General features: G+C 43.0%; 1 protein-coding gene across 4 annotated transcripts in view; it reads left to right on the forward strand.

The window, feature by feature from the left end:
- Positions 1-25,756, forward strand: part of PDE1C (phosphodiesterase 1C) — a 343,488-nt gene that overhangs the window by 98,619 nt on the left and 219,113 nt on the right. For all 4 annotated transcript variants that reach the window (XR_014540117.1, XR_014540118.1, XM_083577923.1 and 1 more), the window contains exons 2-3: positions 16,838-16,888; positions 23,302-23,473. Coding sequence is in view for 2 of the 4 variants with exons in the window: in XM_083577923.1 (XP_083434049.1) it covers positions 16,838-16,888; positions 23,302-23,473 (223 nt within the window). In the remaining 2 variants the exon portion in view is untranslated. The remainder of the gene's footprint in view (positions 1-16,837; positions 16,889-23,301; positions 23,474-25,756) is intronic.

Below are 25,756 nucleotides of genomic sequence, written 5' to 3' on the forward strand. Positions count from 1 at the left end.
TCATAATATTTTCTCTTAAGGCATTACATGCCGTAAATTTCATACCTGTGGTCCACAACTGTTCCCAGTCAGCAAACATAATGTTATGTCCAACATCTTGTGCCCATTTAATCATAGCAGATTTCACCGTTTCATCCTGAGTATTCCATTTCAACAGCAAGTTATACATCTTTGACATAATCTTAGTTTTGGGTTCTAACAGTTCTGTTTCTAATTTTGATTTTTCCACCTGGAAGCCGATTTTCTTGTCCAAATTAAACGCCTCCATTATCTGAAAATAATGTAACCAGTCTCGCACTTTATTTTTTAACTTCTCAAAACTCTGAAGTTTCCATCTATCTCCTTCTTGTTCCAAAATCTCCCAATATTTCGGCCATTTGGCCTCCATATTGAGCTTTTTCTGAGCTTTCGCTTCCATTGGTGACAACCACCTTGGGGTTTTATTTTCCAATAAATCTTTGTATCTTATCCAAACATTAAACAATGCTCTCCTGACAATATGGTTTTTAAATGCTTTATGTGCTTTAACCTTGTCATACCACAAATATGCATGCCACCCAAAAACATTGTTAAAACCTTCTAAATCCAAAGTGTCTGTGTTCTCAAGAAGTAGCCAATCTTTCAGCCAGCAAAATGCTGCTGCTTCATAGTAAAGTTTTAACTCTGGCAGGGCAAATCCACCCCTTTCTTTTGCATCAGTTAATATCTTAAATTTTATTCTTGGTTTCTTGCCCTGCCAAACAAATTTAGAAATGTCTCTCTGCCACTTCTTGAAACAGTCCATCTTGTCCACGATTTGCAATGTTTGAAACAAAAATAACATTCTAGGCAATACATTCATCTTTATAGCTGCAATTCGACCCAACAAGGAAAGCTCATTCCGGAGGTCCGTTCTTAACCTGAAACTGTTCTTAACCTGAAGCACCAATTTAGCTAATGGGGCCTCCCGCTGCTGCTGCTGCACCGCCGCTGTGCGATTTCTGTTCTCATCTCATTTTTTCATCTCCGCCAAGCTAAGCAGTTGGTCCCTTACCTTTCCCGCCCTGACCTAGCCACTGTGATCCATGCAATGGTCACCTCCAGACTGGATTATTGTAACTCGCTCTATGTGGGGCTGCCCTTGAGACTGACCCAGAAACTCCAGCGGGTGCAGAATGCCGCGGCGAGACTTCTTACGGGGTCCTCGCTGCGAGATCACATTCATCCGGTACTATACCAGCTGCACTGGCTCCCGGTGGGGTACAGATCAGGTTTAAGGTGCTGGTTTTAACCTTTAAAGCCCTATATGGCCTAGGACCCTCGTACCTACGGGACCGCTTCTCCTGGTATGTCCCACAGAGGAACTTATGGTCTTCAAACAAAAACATCTTGGAGGTCCCAGGCCACAGAGAGGTTAGGCTGGCCTCAACTAGAGCCAGGGCTTTTTCGGCTGTGGCTCCGATCTGGTGGAACGCTCTGTCACAAGAGACTAGGGCCCTGCGGGACTTGACATCTTTCCACAGGGCCTGCAAGACAGAGCTGTTCCACCAGGCCTTTGACCAGGGCACAGCCTGACTCCCTCCTTTGGCAATCTTCACAGAACTTTAGCCTAATGGTTGCCATCAATTTGATTTGAATTAATTTTATAATGAAATGATTTTAGAATGTTGTATTATTTTATTGTTGTTAGCCGCTCTGAGCCCGGCTTCGGCTGGGGAGGGCGGGATATAAATAAAAATTATTATTATTATTATTATTATTATTATTATTATTATTATCCTGAAGCAGAGTCTGTAACCTGAAGCGTCTGTAACCTGAAGTGTCTCTAACCCGAGGTACCACTGTACTCTCCAGATGTTGTTGGACTATGTTGATAACACTGGCCCCTAAAGGCCAATTAAAATGTTCCATGCATTTTTTAAAAAATTGTTTGGAGAATTTGCACCCTGCTCAAGAGGGTCTTTTACTTTTTTTCAGTATGCAGTTAACCCAACTCACCCTCACCATAGAGCTTTATGTTTCAGCCTCTCATATTCCACTTATGGAAAGTAACACAAGATGATAACACTTGTACAGGTGCAATAACTTCTAAAGCAGGGCCCAGCAGTGGAAAGCTGAGCCCAGCGGGAATAGCTATATATATATAGCATGGAGTTACCCAAGAGAGGATCCTTCATTCCCTCCGTGAAGCACCTTAGATGTCCTTAGCTGCAGTCTTAGTGTTGAAGCAAAGCTTGCGGCAAGGCTGGGCAAGATGGACCAATAGTCAGACTCAGAACAATGTCTGGATTCTCGAGAGAGAAATGAATAAACAACTGGTACTAAAAGCAGGGGGGCGCGGGGGGCGCTGTGGGTTAAACCACAGAGCCTAGGGCTTGCCGATCAGAAGGTCGGCGGTTTGAATCCCTGCGACTGGGTGAGCTCCCGTTGCTCGGTCCCTGCTCCTGCCAACCTAGCAGTTTGAAAGCACGTCAAAGTGCAGGTAGATAAATAGGTACCGCTCCGGCGGGAAGGTAAACGGCGTTTCCGTGCGCTGCTCTGGTTTCGCCAGAAGCAGCTTAGTCATGCTGGCCACATGACCTGGAAGCTGTACGCCGGCTCCCTCGGCCACTAAAGCGAGATGAGCACCGCAACTGGACCTAATGGTCAGGGGTCCCTTTACCTTTACCTTTTACTAAAAGCAGGAACAAGGGACAGTGCCTTAAGTCTTCAAACTCTTCAAACTATTGAAATAGTTTGTCCCAATCTTGACCAAAGAAGATTGGCAAACCACATTAATGCACTACGCTGAAATGGCTAGATTAACTGGAAAGCTCACAAATGAAGACGACAAGGAATTTTTAAAAAGAATGGGAAATGTTTATTGTGTACTTACAAAAGTATTGTAAACAGGTTAATACATTGGCAGGATTTTAAGAACATTTGTGACTTTAGAAATAAGACATTTGAGGTAGAAAAAATAATTTGGAGTAGGAATGATATGCAGTTGAAAAAGAAATTTAAGGAACCAGGGGGTGGGGGTGGGAGGGAAGTCACGGGATTTGGATAATCCCATTTTAGGGATTTGATATTGCTTTTACGTTTATTTTTGTTTGTGGTTGTTGTGTTGTTGTTTTTTTGTTGAAAATTCAATAAAAATGTTATTAAAAAGAGAGAGAAATAGTTTGTCCCAGTGTCGCTGATGTGATGCTGATACCTTTTGAAGTTACTAGCTGTTTCCTTTGGGAAACGAAGGAAACTGCCCCACGGGAGTCTTTCATTACCAGAAAGGAGAGAATTTTCCATTGCAGCAACAGATTTGCACCCAGGGATTGGCTCCTTTGTAGTGTCAGACTGTTGGGTGACTTTTAGTGTTAACCCTGCATTTGATTTTTATGTGTGTGATGATTTTTATTTATAAAAGGTTTTAGAGGGGAAATTCTGCACTTGTTCTGTAAATTCCCATACACATATCCCACCGTACAACAGTGCCGTCCTATAGATGTCTACAGTGGTACCTTGGGTTAAGCACGTAATTCTTTCTGGAGGTCCGTTCTTAACCTGAAACTGTTCTTAACCTGAAGCACCACTTTAGCTAATGGGGCCTCCTGCTGCCGCTGCGTGATTTCTGTTCTCATCCTGAAGCAAAGTTTTTAACCCGAGGTACTATTTCTGGGTTAGCGGAGTCTGTAACCTGAAGCGTATGTAACCCGAGGTACCACTGTCCTCACAAGTAAGTCCCATTGTGTTCAATAGACAGATGAGGTGATCAGGCACTCCCATTTCTTTAAGAACTTGCCATAGTTTGCTGTGGTCGACACAGTCAAAGGCTTTTGTATAGTCAATGAAGCAGAAGTAGATGTCTTTCTGGAACTCTCTAGCTTTCTCCATAATCCAGTGCATGTTTGCAATTTGGTCTCTGGTTCTTCTGCCCCTTCGAAATCCAGCTTGCACTTCTGGGAGTTCTCGGTCCACATACTGCTTAAGCCTGCATAATAGTGCTTATTCCCAAGTTAAATGGGTAGAGGATTGCTGCCTTAGATTTTAAATAATAAATATTAAGAGAAGCTAGTAATCTGAAAATTCCAGATCCTTAAGCCCATAAGCTGAGGTTCTGTGGATACTTACATGGGAGTAAGTCCCATTGAGCCTAGTGGGTCTTACTTCTGAGTAAATGTGCCTTGAATTGTGCTACATTTCACACATAATTGGGTTTAAATATGTGTATTGGAAAAATAGCAAATAGTCTAAAACTGCCATATGTTCTTTTCCATGTGACATGTGATGTTTTTGAGAATTGGCACAGAATCCGTGAGGTTCATATTTTTTTTAGGCACTGTAGCATTAACACATTTAAAAGGTTGACCTACATTTCTGAGGACAAATCCATATGCCATTTCTTACTGGAGATTTTCTTTCAAGGCACTGTTTTCAAAAGATAAAATAATCTGTCTGTCTGTCTGTCTCAGAGACAGAGAGAGAGAGAGAGGGAGAGGGAGAGAGAGAGAGGGAGGGAGAGAGAATGAATTATAGGGACATACTATATAGGCCCATGTGCCAATAAGAACAGATTTTCAGAGATACATTAGTATTCACCTTGAAAATCAGGCAAAACTTGTTGTTTTAATTGCCAGATGGCGTTGTTTTCTTTTCCCAGAATGCAGTGTGGTTGTTCTGTTCTTGCAGATGGGTAGCAGCGCTTGCTTTGAGGGAGAACTTCTATCTTTTCCCAATAACCCCACCTTTGGTCGGGAGCTTGCTTGTGATTGTGAGCCAAATCAGAAAAGCCGGACACCGAAACTGTTAGACTGAGGCGGAAGCTTTGCTATTTATTTATGTCGCCTGGCCTGGGAAAGCCCTCTGAGAAGACTTGCTTTCACGCTCCCTTTAAGACAGCCTCCATTCAGAGGGGTTGTTCTGCGGCCTGGAAAGAGCAGGGTTAAAAGTTACCCTTGGAATACTCAGAAGCTTTTGTTGTTTTTCCTTCATGTCCTATATCCCATGGTATAAGCTTTTGACTTGGTAAACTGAAGCAAATGCATGACAGTGGGGGAAGGAGCATCTCCACCCCCAACATTCTGCCCGGACACTGAGGTCCAGCTCCGAGGGCCTTCTGGTGGTTCCCTCGCTGCGAGAAGCCAAGTTACAGGCAACCAGGCAGAGGACCTTCTTGGTGGTGGCACCCGCCCTGTGGAACGCCCTCCCATCAGATGTCAAAGAGAACAGCAACTACCAGACTTTTAGAAGACATCTGAAGGCAGCCCTGTTGAGGGAAGCTTTTAATGTTTAATAGGTTATTGTATTTTAATATTATGTTGGAAGCCGTCTAGAGTGGCTGGAGAAATCCAGCCAGATGTGCGGGGTATATATAATAAATAATAATAATAATAATAATAATAATAATAATAATAATAATTGTTATTGTTATTGTTATTGTTATTGTTATTGTTATTGTTATAGTTATAGTTAGCTAGAAGTAAGCCCCATTGTGGGACTATTAGGGTGTCCTGATTTACAGAGGACGGTCTGGTCCAAGTCTGGTTTAAAGATAAAGAAGGGAGAACAGGGGCCTTTGAAGTTGCCCATCAACAGTCAGGACAGCAAACTGAACAGGGGATGTAGGTCACCCAGTCAGAGGTGAAGCAACCTGCTCCGGTACCCACAGCGGCATTCTCCCAGGGGGTGTGACATGCATCCACCCCGGGGCCATGGCCTGCAGCCCGTGGGGGACGTGGCGTGCGTCCCAGGGGGTGCCACCGATTGCGGGTCGGCATTTTGTCACCCCCCTTTGGAATGGCATCCGGGGCAGACTGCTCCCCTGCCCCCACCTCATGCTGGATTTATGTATAAGCTAAACAAGCTATAGCTCAGGGCCTCACTCTCTTGGGGGCCCCCCAAAAATTTAAAGGAAAAAAACACCTGGATGTACATTCCCAAAATATAAGATAAAAAACAAATAAAATAAAACCTATATATAGCAGCAGTGTTTTGTGTTGTGTAGGCTCCTGTGATGTAAGTAATGGGCCCCGCCTGCTAGCCTGCTCCCTAAAATATCACTGGTTTGCTCATATCTATACATAGGGTGCCTACATTCTGCATGTGCAAATGGCTTTAAATACCTATTACAGTGGTACCTCGAGTTACAAACGCTTCAGGTTACAAACTCTGCTAACCTGGAAGAGTTACCTCGAGTTGAGAACTTTGCCCCAGGATGAGAAAGGAAATCAGGCGCTGGCCCCATTATCGAAAGCACGCCTCTAGTTAAGAACAGCTTCAGGTTAAGAACGGACCTCCGGAACCAATTAAGTTTGTAATTAGAGGTATCACTGTAGGTCCATAAATTAGCATATAGCCTATATTCAACACACAAAAACAGAGACAATTTGTTGTTGACAAAGGACAGCTGGACATATAAAGGGCCCCATTACCTTCAGTGGCTTAGGGCTTCATCAAACCTAAATCCGGCCCTGAGGTCACCTGTTTAAAGTCTTCCTCACTCAGAATATGTGCATTGTATTTCCCTTTTAAATGAGAATCGCTGGTACTTTTTCTGTGATGGTACTCATTGAGCTCACTGGGTTAGAGTGTAGTGCTGGGAACACCAAGGTTGCAGGTTTGCTCCCTGTATGGATGGGACAGCTGCATATTCCTGCACTGCAGGGGGTTGGACTAGATGACCCTCAGGGTCCCTGTCAACTCTACAATTCTATGATTCTATGACAGGAAGTACTAACATGAAGTACCCCCTCTTTTTTTTGCTGCCCATGGCAGCCATTGAGTGCTGCCACTGGGGATAATAATAATAATAATAATAATAATAATAATAATAATAATAATTTGTTATTTATACCCCGCCCATCTGGCTGGGCCTCCCCAGCCACTCTGGGCGGCTTCCATAGAAACCAAAAATGCAGTAAAATATCACACGTTAAAAACTTCTCTGAACAGGGCTGCCTTAAGATGTCTTCTGAATGTCAAGTAGTTGTTTATCGCTTTGACATCTGCTGGAAGGGCGTTCCACAGGGCGGGCGGCACTACCGAGAAGGCCCTCTGCCTGGTTCCTTGTAGCTTTGCTTCTCGCAGTGAGGGAACCGCCAGAAGGCCCTCGGTGCTGGACCTCAGCGTCCGGGCAGAACGATGGGGGTGGAGACGCTCCTTCAGGTATACTGAACTGAGGCCGTTTAGGGCTTTAAAGGTCAGCACCAACACTTTGAATTGTGCTCGGAAATGTACTGGGAGCCAATGTAGGTCTTTCAAGACCGGTGTTATATGGTCTCGGCGGCCGCCCCCAGTCACCAGGCTAGCTGCTGCATTCTGGATTAGTTGTAGTTTCCGAGTCACCTTCAAGGTAGCCCCACGTAGAGTGCATTGCAGGATGGAACGATTTGCCAATTTTGGTTTTCTCCGTTTCTCATCCCCCTCCCCCATCTTAAATTCAGTTCTGCACATTTCCACAGTCATTTGAATTTTTTTCTTTTTAACAAAATCCTCATCAAGGTTCTCCAGCGTTTTAGTGGACATTTCTCCTGATAATACCATTTTTGTATGCCATTTCAACGTACACACCTTTGCAAGCAATTTCTTCCAGTACAATGCCTTTTTGTATGCTATTTTCACCGATACATTTATTTTCACGCATGCTTTCACATGATATATGCATTTGTGTAAATATGAGTTGTAAAACAGTATTTGGGAGGATGGCTGCGTTTTGGTTCTCCTAGTGTTTCAAAAAGAGTGAATTTGATACATTTGTCTTTAAATGTGAACTGAATTGATTTTCTCCTCAGCCCTAGCTACCCACCCACGGCCCTTTTATCAAGAAATGAACACTGTCACCTCATATATCTTTTACCCAAAAGCACGGGTATCTATTTCTAAATGTGCCTCTAGTCGTATAAATTAGCAATTACAAAATCTATGCCTTCTTTTGTATCTGAGGTTTCCCATCTCATAATTTTTTGTGTGGATTTTAAAAAAAATGCTGTTGTTCGTTTGATTGTTCAAATCTTTGCAAGAAAAGCATATATACAGTGAGGGGAAAAAGTATTTGATCCCCTGCTAAATTTTACCCGTTTGCCCTCTGACGAAGAAATGACCAGTCCATAATTTTAAGGGTAGGTTTATTGTAGCTGTGAGAGACAGAATAACAACAGGAAAACCCCCAGAAACCCAGAAGACAAAAGTCAGAGATTGATGTGCATTATAATGAGTGAAATAAGTATTTGATCCCCTATCAACCAGCCAGATGTCAGGCTACCTGGTATCTTCACTGTATGTAACGAGCTGAGATTAGAAGCACCTGCTGTAAGGGAGAGGTCTTACCTGTAATCCCAGCTTGTTACATTACCTGCACGAAAGTCACCTGTCGACAGAAGCAATCAATCCAGCAGATTCCAAAGTAGCCACCATGACCAAGACCAAAGAGCTGTCCAAGGATGTCAGAGACAAGATTGTAGACCTGCACAAGGCTGGACTGGGCTACAAGACTATTGCCAAGCAGCTTGGTGAGAAGGTGACAACAGCTGGTGCAATAATTCGCAAATGAAAGAAACACAAAATAACTGTCAACCTCCCTCGGTCTGGGGCTCCATGCAAGATCTCATCTCGTAGAGTTGCAATGATCAGGAGAACGGTGTTGAAGCAGCCAGAACTACACGGGGGGAACTTGTCAGTGATCTCAGGGCAGCTGGGACCATAGTCACCATGAAAACAGTTGGTAACACACTACGCCGTGAAGGCCTGAGATCTTGCAGAGCCCGCAAGGTCCCCTTGCTCAAGACGGCAAATGTACAGGCCTGTCTGCAGTTTGCCAGTGCACATCTGAATGACCCAGAGGAGAAGTGGGTGAAAGTGTTGTGGTCAGATGAGATCAAAATCGAGCTCTTTGGCATCAACTCAACTCGCTGTGTTTGGAGAAGGAGGAAGAATACTGCCTACAACCCGAAGAGCACCATCCCCACCGTCAAACATGGAGGGGGACATATTATGCTTTGGGGGTGTTTTTCTGCTAAGGGGACAGGACACCTTCACCGCATCGAAGGGACGATGGACGGGACCATGTATTGTCAGATCTTGGGTGAGCACCTCCTTCCCTCAGCCAGGGCATTGAAAATGGATCGAGGATGGGTATTCCAGCATGACAATGACCCAAAATACACGGCCAAGGCAACAAAGGAGTAGCTCAAGAAGAAGCACATTAAGGTCCTGGAGTGGCCTAGCCAGTCTCCAGACCTTAATCCCATCAAAAAATCTGTGGAGGGAGCTAAAGGTTTGAGTAGCTACATATCAGCCTCAAAATCTTACTGACTTGGAGAGGATCAGCAAAGAGGAGTGGGACAAAATACCTCCTGAGATGTGTGCAAACCTGGTGGCCACCTACAAGAAACCTCTGTAATTGCCAAGAAGGGTTTTGCGAGAAATTTAAAGAATATTTGGCTAAATACTGTAATATAAGATAAATAGAAAATCCTTAGAAGTAACAAACAGGCCTAGGGGTAGAATAAGGATATGTGGTAGTAAACATTAAGGATTAGAAGATTAATAAAGGAAAAGAGATTAGTAAATGAAAGGAGTTAATAATATTAGAAATATGAACTTGGAGAACCGTTATAAATGGGATATAATGAAATTCAGTTAGAGGGGATTCAAGGAAGTCAGTTAACAATGTTATGAGAATTAGGTATTAGAAGAAATAATCTCTTTTTGTGTTTAATTTTATTGTACTGTATTGTATTGTATTGTACTGTACTGTAGTGTGTATTTTGTTGTTGTGTGTTTTGTGTTTCTTTGTCATATCATTTTGTGATAAATATGGAAAATTAATTTAAAAAATTGGAAAAAGAAAAGAAGTTCCAAGTCATTTTTTGAAAAGGGATCAAATCTTAATAATTCAATTTTAAACTATTCTTCATCTTATTACAAGTGACTTTTAAAAGTTATGCTAATGTAGAAACCTATACACAAAGCTCAAAAGATATGCATTAAACATTCCCCCCACCCCCTTTTTAAAAAGTCCTCTTTTATTGGTTTTCAAATTAACTGATTTGTCCTGCATAGTTCAATATTTCATTTTGCCAGTCTTCTTCTTCTTCTTTGACGGAGGCTTCCTCCATAGGAGCTGGCTGGTCTTGGCCTGGCGTCCTCTCTTACGTACAGGAACAAAGTATTTCGTTCAGTAAGTTCATCAAGACCTGTACATCTCCATATCAGAACTTCAAATTTTTTAAACAACAATTATTTTCCACATTCCTTTCCAACCTTTATAAGTATTTTCCCAGGCCCCCAACATGCGGCTCGAACCCACAAAGGGGGAGCAGAGTGGAGCACAAGAAGTCTTGATTTTTTAAAAATGCTTTGTGGATCTGCAGCCAATCTTGCCCCTTTCTAAATTTTATTTATTGGTGTGTATGTAACGGGGTGGGGAGTTGTAAATCCACCAAATAATAAAATAAAATTTGGATTAAGGGTTTTTCTCAGGGTGTGTGTCCTGTTTCTCATTGGTTTAGCAATGATGGCGCTCTCCCTTCTTCTGATAGGAAATGCTCGGGTTGTGTGTGTGAGTCCACTGGGTCTGTGTGAGATATTTCCTCCTATTTTCATCGGACGAATGTTGGAGGGTATGAACATATGGTGTACTAATATAAGCAGGAAAAAAAATTCAAAATAAATTTGAAGACTGCTATGTTTTCCTAAGCATATTTAAAGTCTTGTTCTTGCTTTTCATTTTGCCCTTAGAGAGATATTACATTTTCCTATAAGCAAACGGATATCATAGCAACGATAGGGAACCCTTTCCTCCGTGAGGAGAACTCATGATGGGTGAGGCCAGGGCAAAAGTGGTTGGATTAATGCAGGCATAGGCAAACTCTGGCCCTCCAGATGTTTGGGACTACAATTCCCATCATCCCTGTCCACTGGTCCTGTTAGCTAGGGATGATGGGAATTGTAGTCCCAAACATCAGGAAGGCCGGAGTTTGCCTATGCCTGGATTAATGGATGTGATTCTTCTCTCCCTGGGAGACCAGGGTTCAAATTCCCTCCCAGCCATGAAGCTCATTGCGTGACTTTAGGCCTGTCACAGCCTCTCAGCCTATGTTCCAGTTTCCCCTCAAATTTGGGTCCCCAGCTGTTGTTGGACAGCTGTAGCTCCCAGTGGCGTAGCGTGGGGGGTGCAGGGGGGGCCAGCCGCACCGGGCGCAACATCTGGGGTTAGGGCAAATCCATGGGTTAGGGGGCGCAAATCCATGGGTTAGGGGGCGCAAATCCACGGGTTAGGGGGCGCAAATTACTTGCCTTGCCCCGGGTGCTGACAACCCACGCTACGCCACTGGTAGCTCCCATCGCCCCTGACCACAAATCTTGCCAGCTAGGGGCGATGGAGACCCAAGTTTGATAAACACTGATATCTACCTCGCAGGATTTTTCTGGAGTGTGGCCTTGGGGTGAGTGTGGTTAGAAGATGATGTTGATGGTGGTGGTGATGATGAAGACGATGATGATTATACCTCTCCCATTTGGCTTGGTTTCCCCATCCACTCTGGGCAGCTTCCAGTACATATGAAAATATAATAAAACACCAGACATTAAAAACTTCTCAATGTAGGGCTGCCTTCAGATGTCTTCTAAAAGTTATAGAGTTCTTTATCTCCTTGACATCTGATGGGAGGGCGTTCCACAGGGAGGGCTCCATCCTAGAGGCATAGCTGTCAACCGTCCCTTATCCCAGCGCTGTGTCCCGCTGCTGTCCCTTATTCATGATGTCCCTTAAATTTCCCGGGTTTCAAAGGAAGCAGCTCCTCTCCCTCCCTCCCTGCCGGCCAGGGAGGAGGGAGGCTCCAACTGTGTTGCTTGGCTGCGTTGCTCACCCAATAAGGAGTTTAAGAACGACTTGGGGGTGGAGTTTGCATGCCTTGTGCCGATCAAATTGGCCGCGTTGCCTGGGGACTCGCCTTTGCTCAGCGCTTCCCAGCGGAGAGGTGACGGTGGTTTTCCTTGCTGCATCCCCTTTGCCGGGTTGCTGCGCTGTGGGAACCACCGCTTGAGGCTTCGTTTGGCTGCTGGCTGGGCTTTCTGCCTTTGGCTCGGAGGGGCTCAGAAGTTGAACCTACCTGTGCTCTGAAAAACCCTTATTTTGGCTGCTGATCCCTTATTTTTGAGGCTGCTGGTCCCTTATTTTCAAATCTGTAAGTTGACAGCTATGCCTAGAGGGTTAGTTCACAAAACTCTTAGTGAGGACAATACAAATCTAAAGAGTTTTCCTTCATGGTACAGAATCTAAAATAAATTTTGGAAGGGGATTAAGACATCCCCACAGAGCAGGATGTTGTAAGAGTTCCATCTACTGGCTAACATGAACAGAAAGAGTGTTTCCTATAAACTCAAGGACTTTCTAGTACTGAGGCAATAGCAAGTTTAATTCCTTTCTAGGTTGCCAACTGACGTTCTTGGTCATTAGCCAATTCATGTGCACAAATAGAAAAGCGAAGCTTTCATGGCATTGAGAGAAACATCTTTGGTTGCCAGCATCTGTTGGTTCTTAAAGGCACACCAAGGATGTCTTGCTGGAAATTTAGCAACTCAGTTAGACAGGCTGTTGTATATTCAGTGGCCTGTGTTTGCCTGAGCTTGAGTTCAGGACTAAGGATTCTAAGCCCCTGTGTTGTGATATCCAATCACAGAATATTTCACTATTTGGACTTCTGCCATTGGCCCTTAAACTCTGAGTCATGATTCTCAGAATTCATGACTTCCTGTGTCCCACTGGAAGGAATCTACGATTGACAAGGGGAGTCTATCTCTCTCTCTCTTTTTAATTTTTATTTCAAATTCAAAAAAAAAAAATTACAAACATCAAATTCAAAATCCATATTCATTTTCTAACATAAGCCTATTACATAGATCACCTAAATTAAAATATATCTAATTACTCTAGGCTTCCCTTTGCTATATGTAAATACAATGCAACTAACAAATTATATTATAAATGATATTATAGGTTCCCATATACCCCCCACTTCCCTTCACCCATGTGTGATCTCAATATTTTACTTCTTCCTTCTTGTTGTGTTGTTATAATTTAATAATTATTATTTTCTTGCTTACCCCTGCACGTTTTACACATTCTCTATTAATATTTCAATTCCGGAACCATATTTTTTCATGAAAAAATAGAGGGAGTCTATCTCTTTGGTTAGCCAGTCAGGAGGCAGGCAGTTCACTGTGAATCTCAACATGATAGGCAAACTTGGGGTGTGTGTGACTAAATTAGTTGAAAAAAATTAGGCTCACAAAACTTTTTAGGAGTGATGTGGTGGCTTAGGTGCCTGCAGGTTCTGCGCTGCCTGAAAGAGCAGCGTGGGACTTGTATCTGCCTACTGCCTCTGCTCTGATTGCCGAAGAATTGATGCTTTTGAATTATGGTGCTGGAGGAGACTCCTGAGAGTCCCATGGACTGCAAGAAGATCAAACCTATCCATTCTGAAGGAACTCAGCCCTGAGTGCTCACGGGAAGGACAGATCCTGAAGCTGAGGCTCCAATACTTTGGCCACCTCATGAGAAGAGAAGACTCCCTGGAAAAGACCCTGATGTTGGGAAAGATGGAGGGCACAAGGAGAAGGGGACGACAGAGGACGAGATGGTTGGACAGTGTTCTCGAAGCTGCCAACATGAGTTTGACCAAACTGCGGGAGGCAGTGGAAGACAGGAGTGCCTGGCGTGCTCTGGTCCATGGGGTCACGAAGAGTCGGACACGACTAAACAACTAAACAACAACTGCCTCTGCCTCAGCCGCCCTACAGAGGCTCCAAGCATCGAAGAGGCTCACCCCGCCCCCATGGGCAGATTGCCCCGCCCCCAGCTGCAGGACACGCCCCCGCACAGGCACCTGAGAGGCTAGCTACGCCGCTGCATATCCCCTCCCCCATCTTAGTGAATTCTTTAATTGTTGCCTAAACATGGTGGAGGGACGTGGGTGGCGCTGTGGGTTAAACCACAGAGCCTAGGGCTTGCCGATCAGAAGGTCGGCGGTTCAAATCCCCACGACGGGGTGAGCTCCCATTGCTCAGTCCCTGCTCCTGCCAACCTAGCAGTTCAGAAGCACGTCAAAGTGCAAGTAGATAAATAGATACCGCTCCGGCGAGAAGGTAAACGGCGTTTCCGTGTGCTGCTCTGGTTCGCTAGAAGCGGCTTAGTCATGCTGGCCACATGACCCGGAAGCTGTACGCCGGCTCCCTTGGCCAATAAAGCGAGATGAACGCCGCAACCCCAGAGTCGGCCACGACTGGACCTAATGGTCAGGGGTCCCTTTACCTTTACTTTTTAAACATGGTAGAATCACTTTATATTTTAGCACCCTCATGCTTGGAGTTTTAACATCACACTATCTAAGGAGGCTTCAGAGAGCACTTTGGGAAATTGTGGAGGCTGTTGGATAAGGGGTAGATGGTTAGTTATTTAATCTTATCACCAGAAAGTGTGGAATGATGCTTCCTTGATGCGATGGTCGTCTTACCTTCCTGCGAAGGAATCAAAGTGAATGCTCATTCGGGACTTCCCAGCATTTGATCTCTCTGCAAAGGAATCAGACTGAGTGCTCATTAAGCAGGTCTTCTGGAAGTGGCCTTGGATAAAAGAGTGCTAATGAGCTAGAATGATGAGTTATTGTTCTTTAATAGACAGCGGGTGCCGCCTAATGGGATCTATACAAAATGGATCATTGACACCTCTCTGGAATGTTCTGAATGGGGAAAGGCAAAGTGACAAACTCTCCAATGTAAGGCAAGGGACAGCTTTCTCCCTGTGTGACCTTGCAGTTGTGAGAACAAGATCAGGTGAAGGCTGCTAGCATCTTGGGGGCAGATATCTCTCGCTGATGATCTGATGCACAGTCGTGGGTTTTGTTTCTGCTAGGAGTGCTTAGGCTGCTTGTTTCTATCTTATTTATTTATCAGTAACAGAATGAATGAATGAATATTTATTTGCGTCAGTCATCGGCCATAGCAGTAAAACAACAATACAATATACAAAGAATAGAAATAAAAAGTCAATTATAATAAAATACATCTTAGGGCATGGGTAGGCAAACTAAGGCCTGGGGGCCTGATCTGGCCCAATCACCTCCTAAATCCAGCCTGCAGACGGCCCGGGAATCAACCTGTTTTTACATGAGTAGAATGTGTGCTTTTCTTTAAAATGCACCTCTGGGTTATTTGTGGGGCATAGGAATTTGTTCATTATTATTTTTTTCAAAATATAGTCTGGCCCATCACATGGTCTGAGGGACAGTGGACCGGCCCCCTGCTGAAAAAGTTTGCTGACCTCTGTCTTAGGGTTTTGAATCAATAGTCAAATAGTGGCTCTTATTCTAATTGCCCCAGCTAAAAACCTTGCAACCTTTGCTGTCACCTGCTCATCTTGATCTGCCAAGAGAGAGAACACTGTGGCAGTGGTTGGGAGACCTGGAATGGACAATAAAAGAGGGCTGATAATCTCATTTATCCGTAACAGAACTATTACCAGTCACCAAGAGTCTCCAGCTAAACCCAGGTACCGCTACCCCAGGAGCTTTTCTCTACCTGTGGAAGTAGGGAGAATGCAACAGGATTTTTCCTCTGGTCTACAGCCAAATAAATCAAAGCACACCAGCGTATGTTCCTGCAAAGTACTCAGAAGCACGATAGTCCTGTTAGATTACTTAGGTTAGCATTTGCCAACCTTCACCACAGTTCCCATCAACTTCCAGCCAGAATGGCTGGCTAGGCTTCTGTTGAGAGTTATAGCCTGGAGGGCACCAGGTTGGTGGAAGCTGATATAGATAATCAGAGAAACTTTATTTGTAGCACTAACACCCCATGAGCTGCTGTTTAGCTGTGACTCAGAATTGGTTTTTTTTCTGTTGCCTTTTTTTGTTGCCACCCCTGAACTTTAGAACTGCCTTCCTTCTGCTGCATGGAATGCTTTTATTATGACATTATTATAATGATGGTTAGTATGATGATGTTATTATAATGATTAATGGTTTAAAAATTGTCTTGTCTTATTTGGTTTTGTATATAAAAAAGTGCATTGATTCAGTTATAAATGTTCATTATCTATCTATCTATCTATCATCTATCATCTATCATCTATCATCTATCATCTATCATCTATCTATCATCTATCATCTATCATCTATCATCTATCTATCTATATCTATCTATCTATCTATCTATCTATCTATCTATCATCTATCATCTATCATCTATCTATATCTATCTATCTATCTATCTATCTATCTATCTATCTATCATCTATCTATCTATTATCTATCATCTATATCTATCTATCTATCTATCATCTATCTATCATCTATCTATCTATCTATCATCTATCTATCTATCTATCATTCATCTATCTATCTATCATCTATCTATCTATTATCTATCATCTATATCTATCTATCTATCATCTATCTATCATCTATCTATCTATCTATCTATCTATCTATCTAATCTATCATCTATCATCTATCTATCTATCATCTATCTATCTATCTATCTATCTATCTATCTATCTATCTATCTATATCTATCTATCTATCTATCTATCTATCTATCTATCTAATCTAGATTTTAATTCCAAGGATTCTAAGTTCCTCTTGCACAATGGGGCTTTCAGTTTCCTCTCCTCCCCTGAATTCTGTTCCAGAGGCATCTGGGGCTGATTTTGAGGGTGCACAGAAGGGGAGAGGGGAGTTGGTGTTGTACAAGCAGATGTCTGCTACATGAGAGGAATGGCAGTGCTTCTGGAAGCAACCCCAAAGGGTTAAAAGGGCTGTGAGGTGTGCCTTAGTGATGCTTGCAATATATGCATTTTAAATAAGAGCTGCATTTTGTCTTTCAGTTGCAAACGAGACGGGGGACAAGAATGCTCGGCCGCTTTCAAGATTTGCCCGTAAGTAGCCGAGTTTTGTCAGTTTGCTTCCTGAAAGTTGCAAATCAGTGCACTAGAACTCTCTGCAAAGGAACATGTCAGACAAATGAGCAGTTTCCACTCCCTTCTCCTTAACTGTACTCTTTCCTTCCTCCCCTCTTTCTGCAGTCATGCCAGCAGGTCCATTTGTGAGCAAGATGCCTCCACTATTGGGAGAAATTCCAGTCTTTCCTGGATCCCACCTTCCCCTATTTCCCTACCTAGTCTCTATTTTTACCATTGATCATCATCATCATCATCATCATCATCATTGATTTATTAATTGCCTTCTAAATGATCATCTCAAGGCAATGTACACTAAATATATTTGCCACTCTCAGTTTGAGATTAGTGAAGAATTAATAAGTACAGTGGTACCTCTGGTTACATACACTTCAGGTTACATATGCTTCAGGTTACAGACTCTGCTAACCCAGAAATAGTGCTTCAGGTTAAGAACTTTGCTTCAGGATGAGAACAGAAATCGCACGCCGGCGGCGCAGTGGCAGCGGGAGGCCCCATTAGCTAAAGTGGTGCTTCAGGTAAAGAACAGTTTCAGGTTAAGAACAGACCTCCAGAACGAATTAAGTACTTAACCCAAGGTACCACTGTATGTGGATTTAAAGCACAAGGAAGGAATTTCAGAGCACTCAGAGCAGAGCATCCCTGGGCTTACGGTCTTCAAAACACTTGCTGAAAGCCCATCCATTTCCTGAGCATTTGCTTTCTTCTAAACTTATTAGCCATTGACCTTGCAGATCCCTTAAAAAAAAATTCTTAAATGTAATTCTTGTGTACTTCCGCCTTTTTGTACACTGTCTTGCTTTTGTGTATGAAAGGTGGTTACAGAAACATTTTGACAAGATTTTTTTTTTAAAAAAGGAAAGTGTGATTTGAAATCACTGGATCGCAATACAGAAAGAGGTTCTGTGCTATCACTTGTGGTCCGAATTGGCACAATAGATTTTTTATATATAAATAAAAATCACACTATGTATGTTAATTCCCAGGATACCTTCATTATCAACTACTGTTTCGTATGACCATCATCTGCAGTTTTCTTCATTTCTTATTCTTCTGACCTTACTGTTTATAACCTCATACCCTCCAACATTTCCCTGAGAAAAGGGACATCCTCTTTCTTTTTTCCTTTCTCCCCTGTGATGAGACTGCATTTTAATGTTTCAATGTTTCAATGTTGTATTTTAATCTTGTTTTTAAGTTGTATTCATTCAGCTTGTTTTTATTATTGCTTGTTAGCCGCCCTGAGCCCGGCCTTGGCTGGGGAGGGCGGGGTATAAATAAAATTTATTATTATTATTATTTAATACTAGTACTATTATGAATTTTAAATTTTTATACCCCACCCAGCTGATTGGGTTAGCACAGCCACTCTGGGTGACTTCCAGTATATATAAAAACATTAAACATTAAAAAACTTCTTACTACAGGGCTGCCATCAGATGTCTTCTAAAGGTTGTATAGTTACCGTGGTACCTCGGGTTAAGAACTTAATTCGTTCCGGAGGTCCGTTCTTAACCTGAAACTGTTCTTAACCTGAAGCACCACTTTAGCTAATGGGGCCTCCCGCTGCCACCGCACCACCGCTGTGCGATTTCTGTTCTCATCCTGAAGCAAAGTTCTGGTTTTGCCAGAAGCAGCTTAGTCATGCTGGCCACATGACCCAGAAAAACTGTCTGCGGACAAACACCAGCTCCCTCGGCCAGTAAAGCGAGATGAGTGCCGCAACCCCAGAGTCATTCGTGACTGGACTTAACTGTCAGGGGTCCTTTACCTAAAGTGGGACATTCTGGGATCAAATCAGAACCGGGGATGGATTCTGTAAGTCCAGGACTGTCCCTGGAAAAGAGGGACACTTGGAGTGTCTGTAAACGTCCACCCCCCTCAACCATGAATATTATGTACCTGGTACTCAGGATGACACTTCATGCAAATGATGAAGTGGACTGCAGTCCACAAAAGCTTTTGCCCTAGTAAATTTGTTAGCCTTTAAGGAGCCACAAGACTCATCACTATTTTTGCGCAAAGAAACTAGCAGGGCTCACTCTCTGCAAATTGTTCAGTTTAGGGTGCAGTATTCCCATATCGCCACATGGTGGCAGTAGAACCATATTTTGCACGCTGTGGCTTAGAAGGAAGAAAACGCAAATGCTGCCACAGTGCAAATAATGTGAATTATTCATTTCACATGCACACTGAGGCTTTTAAATTTTTTTTAACAACAGCTGTTGAAGATCCAGTGAAAGTTACTTTTGAAATGGCATAAGATTGCAAGCGATGAAGCGCACCACTAATAGGTCTCTGGATTTTGCCCTGTTAAATTCTTTCAGCAGATAGAATGACTCGCGTAAGACAGAGCACGAAAAGTTGCCCCAAAAAAGTGATCTTTTAAGTGTGGCGGGCAGCTGAATGCTGAATGATTTTATTTTATGTATTATTTATTAATTTCATTAAAAAACTATGCACCTGTGTGGTTGTAAAAAATCTCAAAGAGGTTTACAAAAAGGATATAACAACAGAATTCAAATAAACAGATGGCTAAAAAACCTGCCAGTCCCCAGCTGCTGGCCTATTAGTTCCCCAAAGACCAACCTCCTAGCCAGTGTTGCTCCCAGAGGGTAGGCAGCCATTTTGCACAAGACTTTATGTTCATTAAATTAGCCGCCCTGAGCCCGGTCTTGGCTGGGGAGGGCGGGGTATAAATAAAAATTATTATTATTATTATTACTTCACCTTGCTTATCTGCATAAATAGGGCTCATGCCTCAAATTCTGAAATTGGAAAGCTGGGAATAGCCTGGATGTACAGCTGCCATTTCTATTTATCTGTTTCATCCGTCATCCCCCCTCCCGCCGCCCGATGAAATCTTTCTCTCTCCTAGAGCATACCGACAAAAATGGAATGGCAGATGAAATTATTTGAGTCCGCTGAGATGGCAAGATTGACAGGGAAAGTTAGGAATCGAGAAGATCCAAAATTTAACAGAGGATGGGATAAATACATGCAATATTTAAAAGATCACTGTAAAAATGTAAAATTTTTGGCTGGCTTTGAATGACTCCTGTAATGTGATATAATTCTTGTAAGTACTGGATAATCTCAAAATAGATGCTGTCTAATATGCAGTTGATATAGAAATGTACAGAAGCCAGGTTGGGGAGGAAGGAAGTCTTAATATGGAAATAACTTTGCCTTCTTCCCAACTTTTTAATTATTTTTTACTTCTTTTATTTACCCTACTGTTGGAGAGTTACAGCTGTGATTCATTGTATAAAATCAATAAAGATTAAAAAGAAAGAAAAAGAAATCTTTCTCTCGCCTGACCCTGCTTTCCCCCTGAGTTCTTCCAAGCAGGATCGAAGTGGAAGAGCGAATGTCACATCCAAGTTGAGCTTTTCTGTAATAAGAGGATGGCAGCGACAAATCTCGGCTCCCAGGGATGTATTTCCCATTTGCTCCCATTATGAGAGGAGCTTTGAGTGAGAGACGCTGAACGTTAACTGAAGCAAAAAGCACGAACGGTAATTGCAACAGGAGAAGGCAGCCCCCCTGGGATAGCAAAGTGGAATGATCTCAGACAACTGAACGTGTTTTTCTTGAAAGAAGAATAAGCTAAAATTCCACATTTCAAAAACCTTGTGGGATTTATAATCTGCAATTTCCATGCATTTCATTTCATTTCATTTGCATTTCATTTCATTTTTATTAAAGGTATATATGGCCCTTCGCCCAAAGACCACAGGGCGGTTTACAACATGGAACACAAATATGAATATAATACATATCAACTCGCAAATATCTAGATAGAAACCAAAACAGTTATTTGACTACAATTATAAGAAGTATTTTGGTTTCATGCTGCAAGTGATTTCTGGCTGTCTTTGCAGAAGAAAAGGGTCACAAGCTGCTTTTTTCCTTTTTCCTTTTTCAAAAAAATGTTCTTCATGAGCTGTTTAATAATAATAATAATAATAATAATAATAATAATAATAATAATAATAATTTATACCCCTCCCATCTGGCTGGGTTTCCCCAGCCATTCTGGGTGGCTTCCAACAAAAGATAAAAAATACATTAAAACATTAGTCATTAAAAGCTTTGCTAAACAGGGCTGCCTTAGGATGTCTTTAAAAGTTTGTTAGTTGTTTTTCTCTTTGACATCTGGTGTGAGGGCGTTCCACAGGGTGGGTGCCACTACCAAGAAGGCCCTCTGCCTGGTTCCCTGTAACTTGGCTTCTCGCATCGAGGGAACTGCCAGAAGGCCCTCAGCACTGGACCTCAGTGTCCGGGCTGAGCGATGGGGGTGGAGATGCTCCTTCAGGTATACTGGACTGAGGCCGTTTAGGGCTTTAAAGGTCAGCACCAACACTTTGAATTGTGCTTGGAAACGTACTGGGAGCTAATGTAGGTCTTTGAAGACCGGTGTTATGCGCAGTGGCGTAGCGTGGGGGGTGCAGGGGGGGCCGGCCGCACCGGGCGCAACATCTGGGGGCTAGGGTTAGGGGGCGCAAATCCACGGGATAGGGGGCGCAAATCCACGGGTTAGGGGAAAAAAATTACTTGCCTTGCCCCGGGTGCTGACAACCCACGCTACGCCACTGGTTATGCGGTCTCAGCGGCCGCCCCCAGTCACCAGTCTCCCTGCTGCATTCTGGATTAATTGCATTTTCCGGGTCACCTTCAAAGGTAGCCCCACGTAGAGCGTATTGCAGTAGTCCAAGTGGGAGATAACTAGAGCATGCACCACTCTGGTGAGATAGTCCAAGATGGGCAGGTAGGGTCTCAGCCTGCGTACCAGATGGAGCTGGTAGATAGCTGCCCTGGACACAGAATTGACCTGTACCTCCATGGACAGCTGTGAGTCCAAAATGTCTCCCAGGCTGCGCACCTGGTCCTTCAGGGGCACAGTTACCCCATTCAGGACCAGGGAGTCCTCCACACCCGCCCGCCCCCTGTCCCCCCAAAACAGTTCTTCTGTCTTGTCAGAATTCAACCTCAATATATGATACTCTTCCAAGCCACTGTTTTATTTATTCAAGTGCAATGGTCGTTTGTGCCCACTGAGATTGGTAGGGCCGGGAGACCATCCAGTGCCAGAACCAGTGATAGGAAGGGCCAATTCATTTTCCTCCTTGCTGAGTTTCACAAGTGGTTCACAACTGAGCCTAAGGAGGAGGGCTCTCTTGGCTGTGTATCCTGCAAGACCTGCTCCTTGCCTTGCAGACCTTTTTCTACCTGGCTTGGGAGAGTGGGGCCCGGACTGACTCCAGCTACAAAAACGAAGACTGCGAAAGAGGCCAGAAACCATCTTGTCTGCCTCTTGGTGCAGACCCAGGTCTTGAGCCTGAGCTTCCATAGCTGCTGCCTGCCCTGAGCCACCATTGGCAGGATTGGCAGCAACCGCAGCAGATAGATTATATGCTTATGATAATATTTTATTCCATTGGTAATTAGGCTTTTTAAAACATGCACTTTCTATTTGACCTTTTTTTGGTAATGTTTTCTTTTGAAATCCTTAAGATTGTTACAATTTGGTTAATTTTCCTGCATTACATGTGCATTCTGCAGCTGCCCTCCTTTGCAGTGCTTCATTTTGAAATCTTTAAGATAATATTTTAGTTGCCTGTTAATTACGTTGCATTGAATGTATAATTTATATTGGACTTCCTTCAGGAATGTTTTATTTTGGATGGTCTTATTTGATCTTTTAACATGTTGTAGGACACTTTGAGATTTGTTTCTTTAAAATATGAAGTGGTGTCTTAATTACATCCTTTTAGGCGCCAGGCGAAAACATTCCTCTTTGACCAGGCCTTGGGCTGATTAATATTCTACAGCCTTTTAAATGTGTTTGTGGGAAGGGGGGGGGGTATTGTTTTGTTGTTTCGGTTTTAACTATTTACTTGTGTTTTCACCTTCTTTTTATTCTGTGAACTGCCCTGAGACCTTGTGGCGAAGGCTGGCTTATGAATTTAATAAATAAATAAAACGAACAACAACAACAACTTGAATATTAGGTCCCATTCCCTCTCTCCAGGGTTAATAATGAGACTAGCCATTGGCACAGCGTGAGATTTTGCATGGGCAAAAGCCGAAGGACTATTTACAGTGGTACCTCGGGTTACATACGCTTCAGGTTACATACGCTTCAGGTTACAGACTCCGCTAACCCAGAAATAGTGCTTCAGGATGCCAGCGCGGCAGCAGCAGGAGGCCCCATTAGCTAAAGTGGTGCTTCAAGTTAAGAACAGTTTCAGGTTAAGTACGGACCTCCGGAACGAATTAAGTACTTAACCTGAGGTACCACTGTACTACTTGTCTTCCGTTCTCTGAAGGGCGAGTTTTCATATCGGTTTGTCTTCTTTTCCACCCAGGGTCGAAATCTCAGAACTGTCTGTGGAATACCATTATTGGTGGGCTTACAGGGAATCTTAAGGAAAAACAGAAGCCAACCATCGTCTTTGACCCAAGACCTCCTGAAGAAATCTTAGCAGAGGAGCTGCCGGCAGTGGAGAGTCCCGAAGCGCTTGTGAAAACCTCATTCAGGTTTGGCCGATACAGATGTGCCTTGCTTAAGCTTGATCTTTCTTAATCATCAGCACATCAAAGTCTCAGGGTTGAATGGGATAACTCTTACAACAGATGACTCTCCAGTGCTCTTGCGAAAACAAAAAAATGAGTGCACCAAAATTATGGCTGCCAACCTGTGTTTTTCTTACATTGCAATCTAGAAAGATACAAATGCTACACGACTAGCAGAGCTATCAGATTGTTTGTGAAATTTGCCATCTGAAGGATTTCATAGTAAATCCTGTTATTTTATAAGAATGCAATTGCAGGCCTGAAAAGTTAAATAATACTCTCCCTGGGTGATATACGTTGGGAGATCTGGACTGTGATGCTGAAATAGCATTCTTGAAGGCACAAGAAGGGACAATGCAAAAACACAATTTAGAAAGGAAATTGAACTTACTGGAACAATAGAAAATGGAAGATTAGAAACACTTTCAATATTGTAAAGATCGGTATAACACTGTTCTTTAATAGGTTTCCCCTTCTCCACCATTAACACTTTTTTCCTGACTCATAGGCATATTATCTTTGATGAGCTTTTAATGCATGGATTTTACTTCAGTATATGTGTTTTTAAATTTTAAATTTTTCAAGGAAAGCACTATGCTACTGTACCAAGGTTGTTTTTTTGTGATTTGACAGTACTGAGAGTTTGGCTATCAGCAAAATTTTGAAAACAACAACATTATTGCTTAGTGCATTGAGTGACACTCTGTTGAGCATGTGTGTTGGTTGATGAGAGGTTTGGTGGGAGAGGCAATGGCAGTGCAGACATAATATTAACCAGGATGCTATCCCATTGCCAGTGTTGAAGTAACAACCAGTGTAGTGAGTTTCTGTATATGGAGTTGGTGAGAGGCACCATCTTGTTTTCTGCCTCAGGCGGCAAAATGTCTTGGGATGGTCCTGGGGCAGCTGCCTGGGGCCCCTTGGCTAACTTAGGAGTCCACTGACCCATAACTAGTGTTGAAAGTTGGTTCGGTTGGAGAATATTTACAGTCCAGGGCAGCTAGGCTCTGCCGAATGACACTTTATTCAACCTGCATCAATGTGCAGAAGACTATAGCCACTGTTGAAGTTTGATTCGGTTGCCAGTCCTGTCAACTTTCAGACATGGAATGGGAGGAAGGGTGCAATATTGTCTTCTGCTTCAGGCAGCAAAATGTCTTGGGCCAGCTCTGTCTGTTGCTGTTTTGCAGTAGAGAAGCAGTGGCCAGGTGTCTGGAAGTGCTGTTTGGCCAGCAACATATTATTCTGGCCTGTGGAGATCAGTAGGTTCTGACTGATTCAGATTTGCATTTACACCCAGTGAAATGCCAGAACATTCATGTTAAGAACGAAGCATTGAAACGCCACTAGAGGGCACAAAGTAATAATGGGTAATACATCCAAATACATACATTCATCTCCTGGCACAGCATTATAGATGTAAGAACATGTCTGTGTTGTTTCTGAAGTATTTCCTGCACTGGACCAAGAGAGCACTGCTGGGGTGGGGGTGAAATTTAAGGTCAAAGGGTTATGAGTTTCACCAATGCCATTATTTTTCATTTAAATTTCACTTTTGAACTTCAGCTCAAGAGCTTGACAGTTCCACAGATGTAACTACTTTTCTTTTAAGTGTATTTATATTTATTACATTTTGATCCTGACCTTGCTCTAATGAGGCCAGCATATGTCACCTCATTGCTTTTATCCTGGAAACATATCTGCGATGGTAGTTCCTGGCGCACGTTTATTCAGTAATTGAGTAGAGATCTGTATATAGGTTTCCCTGGTCTAAGACCAGCCCTCAAATCACATCACCCCCACTGTTTCTAAACAGTGTGTGTGTAATCAAAGCACCTTGTTAAACAGTCATTTTGTGAAAGGCAACTCAAATTCTGCTTCTGTTATCACCTAAAATCTCACCTTTGTAGTTTCTGCTACATACTTGCTTGTACAGTCCTAATATATCTATAAAAATTGCAGACACTGGCCAAATTATTGGCTATGACTGGCTATTTCATGGGAAGGCAAACTAAGGCCCGGGGGCTGGATCCAGCCCAACCGCCTTCTAAATCCGGCCCGTGGATGGTCCGGGAATCAGTGTGTTTTTACATGAGTAGAATGTGTCCTTTTATTTAAAATGCATCTCTGGGTTGTTTGTGGGGCCTGCCTGGTTTTTTTACATTAGAATGTGTGCTTTTATTTAAAATGCACCTCTGGGTTATTTGTGGGGCATAGGAATTCGTTCATCCCCCCCCAAATATAGTC

Source organism: Podarcis filfolensis (assembly GCF_964270895.1).
Source record: "Podarcis filfolensis genome assembly, chromosome: 12".
In the NCBI taxonomy this organism is placed as follows: Eukaryota; Metazoa; Chordata; class Lepidosauria; order Squamata; family Lacertidae; genus Podarcis; species Podarcis filfolensis.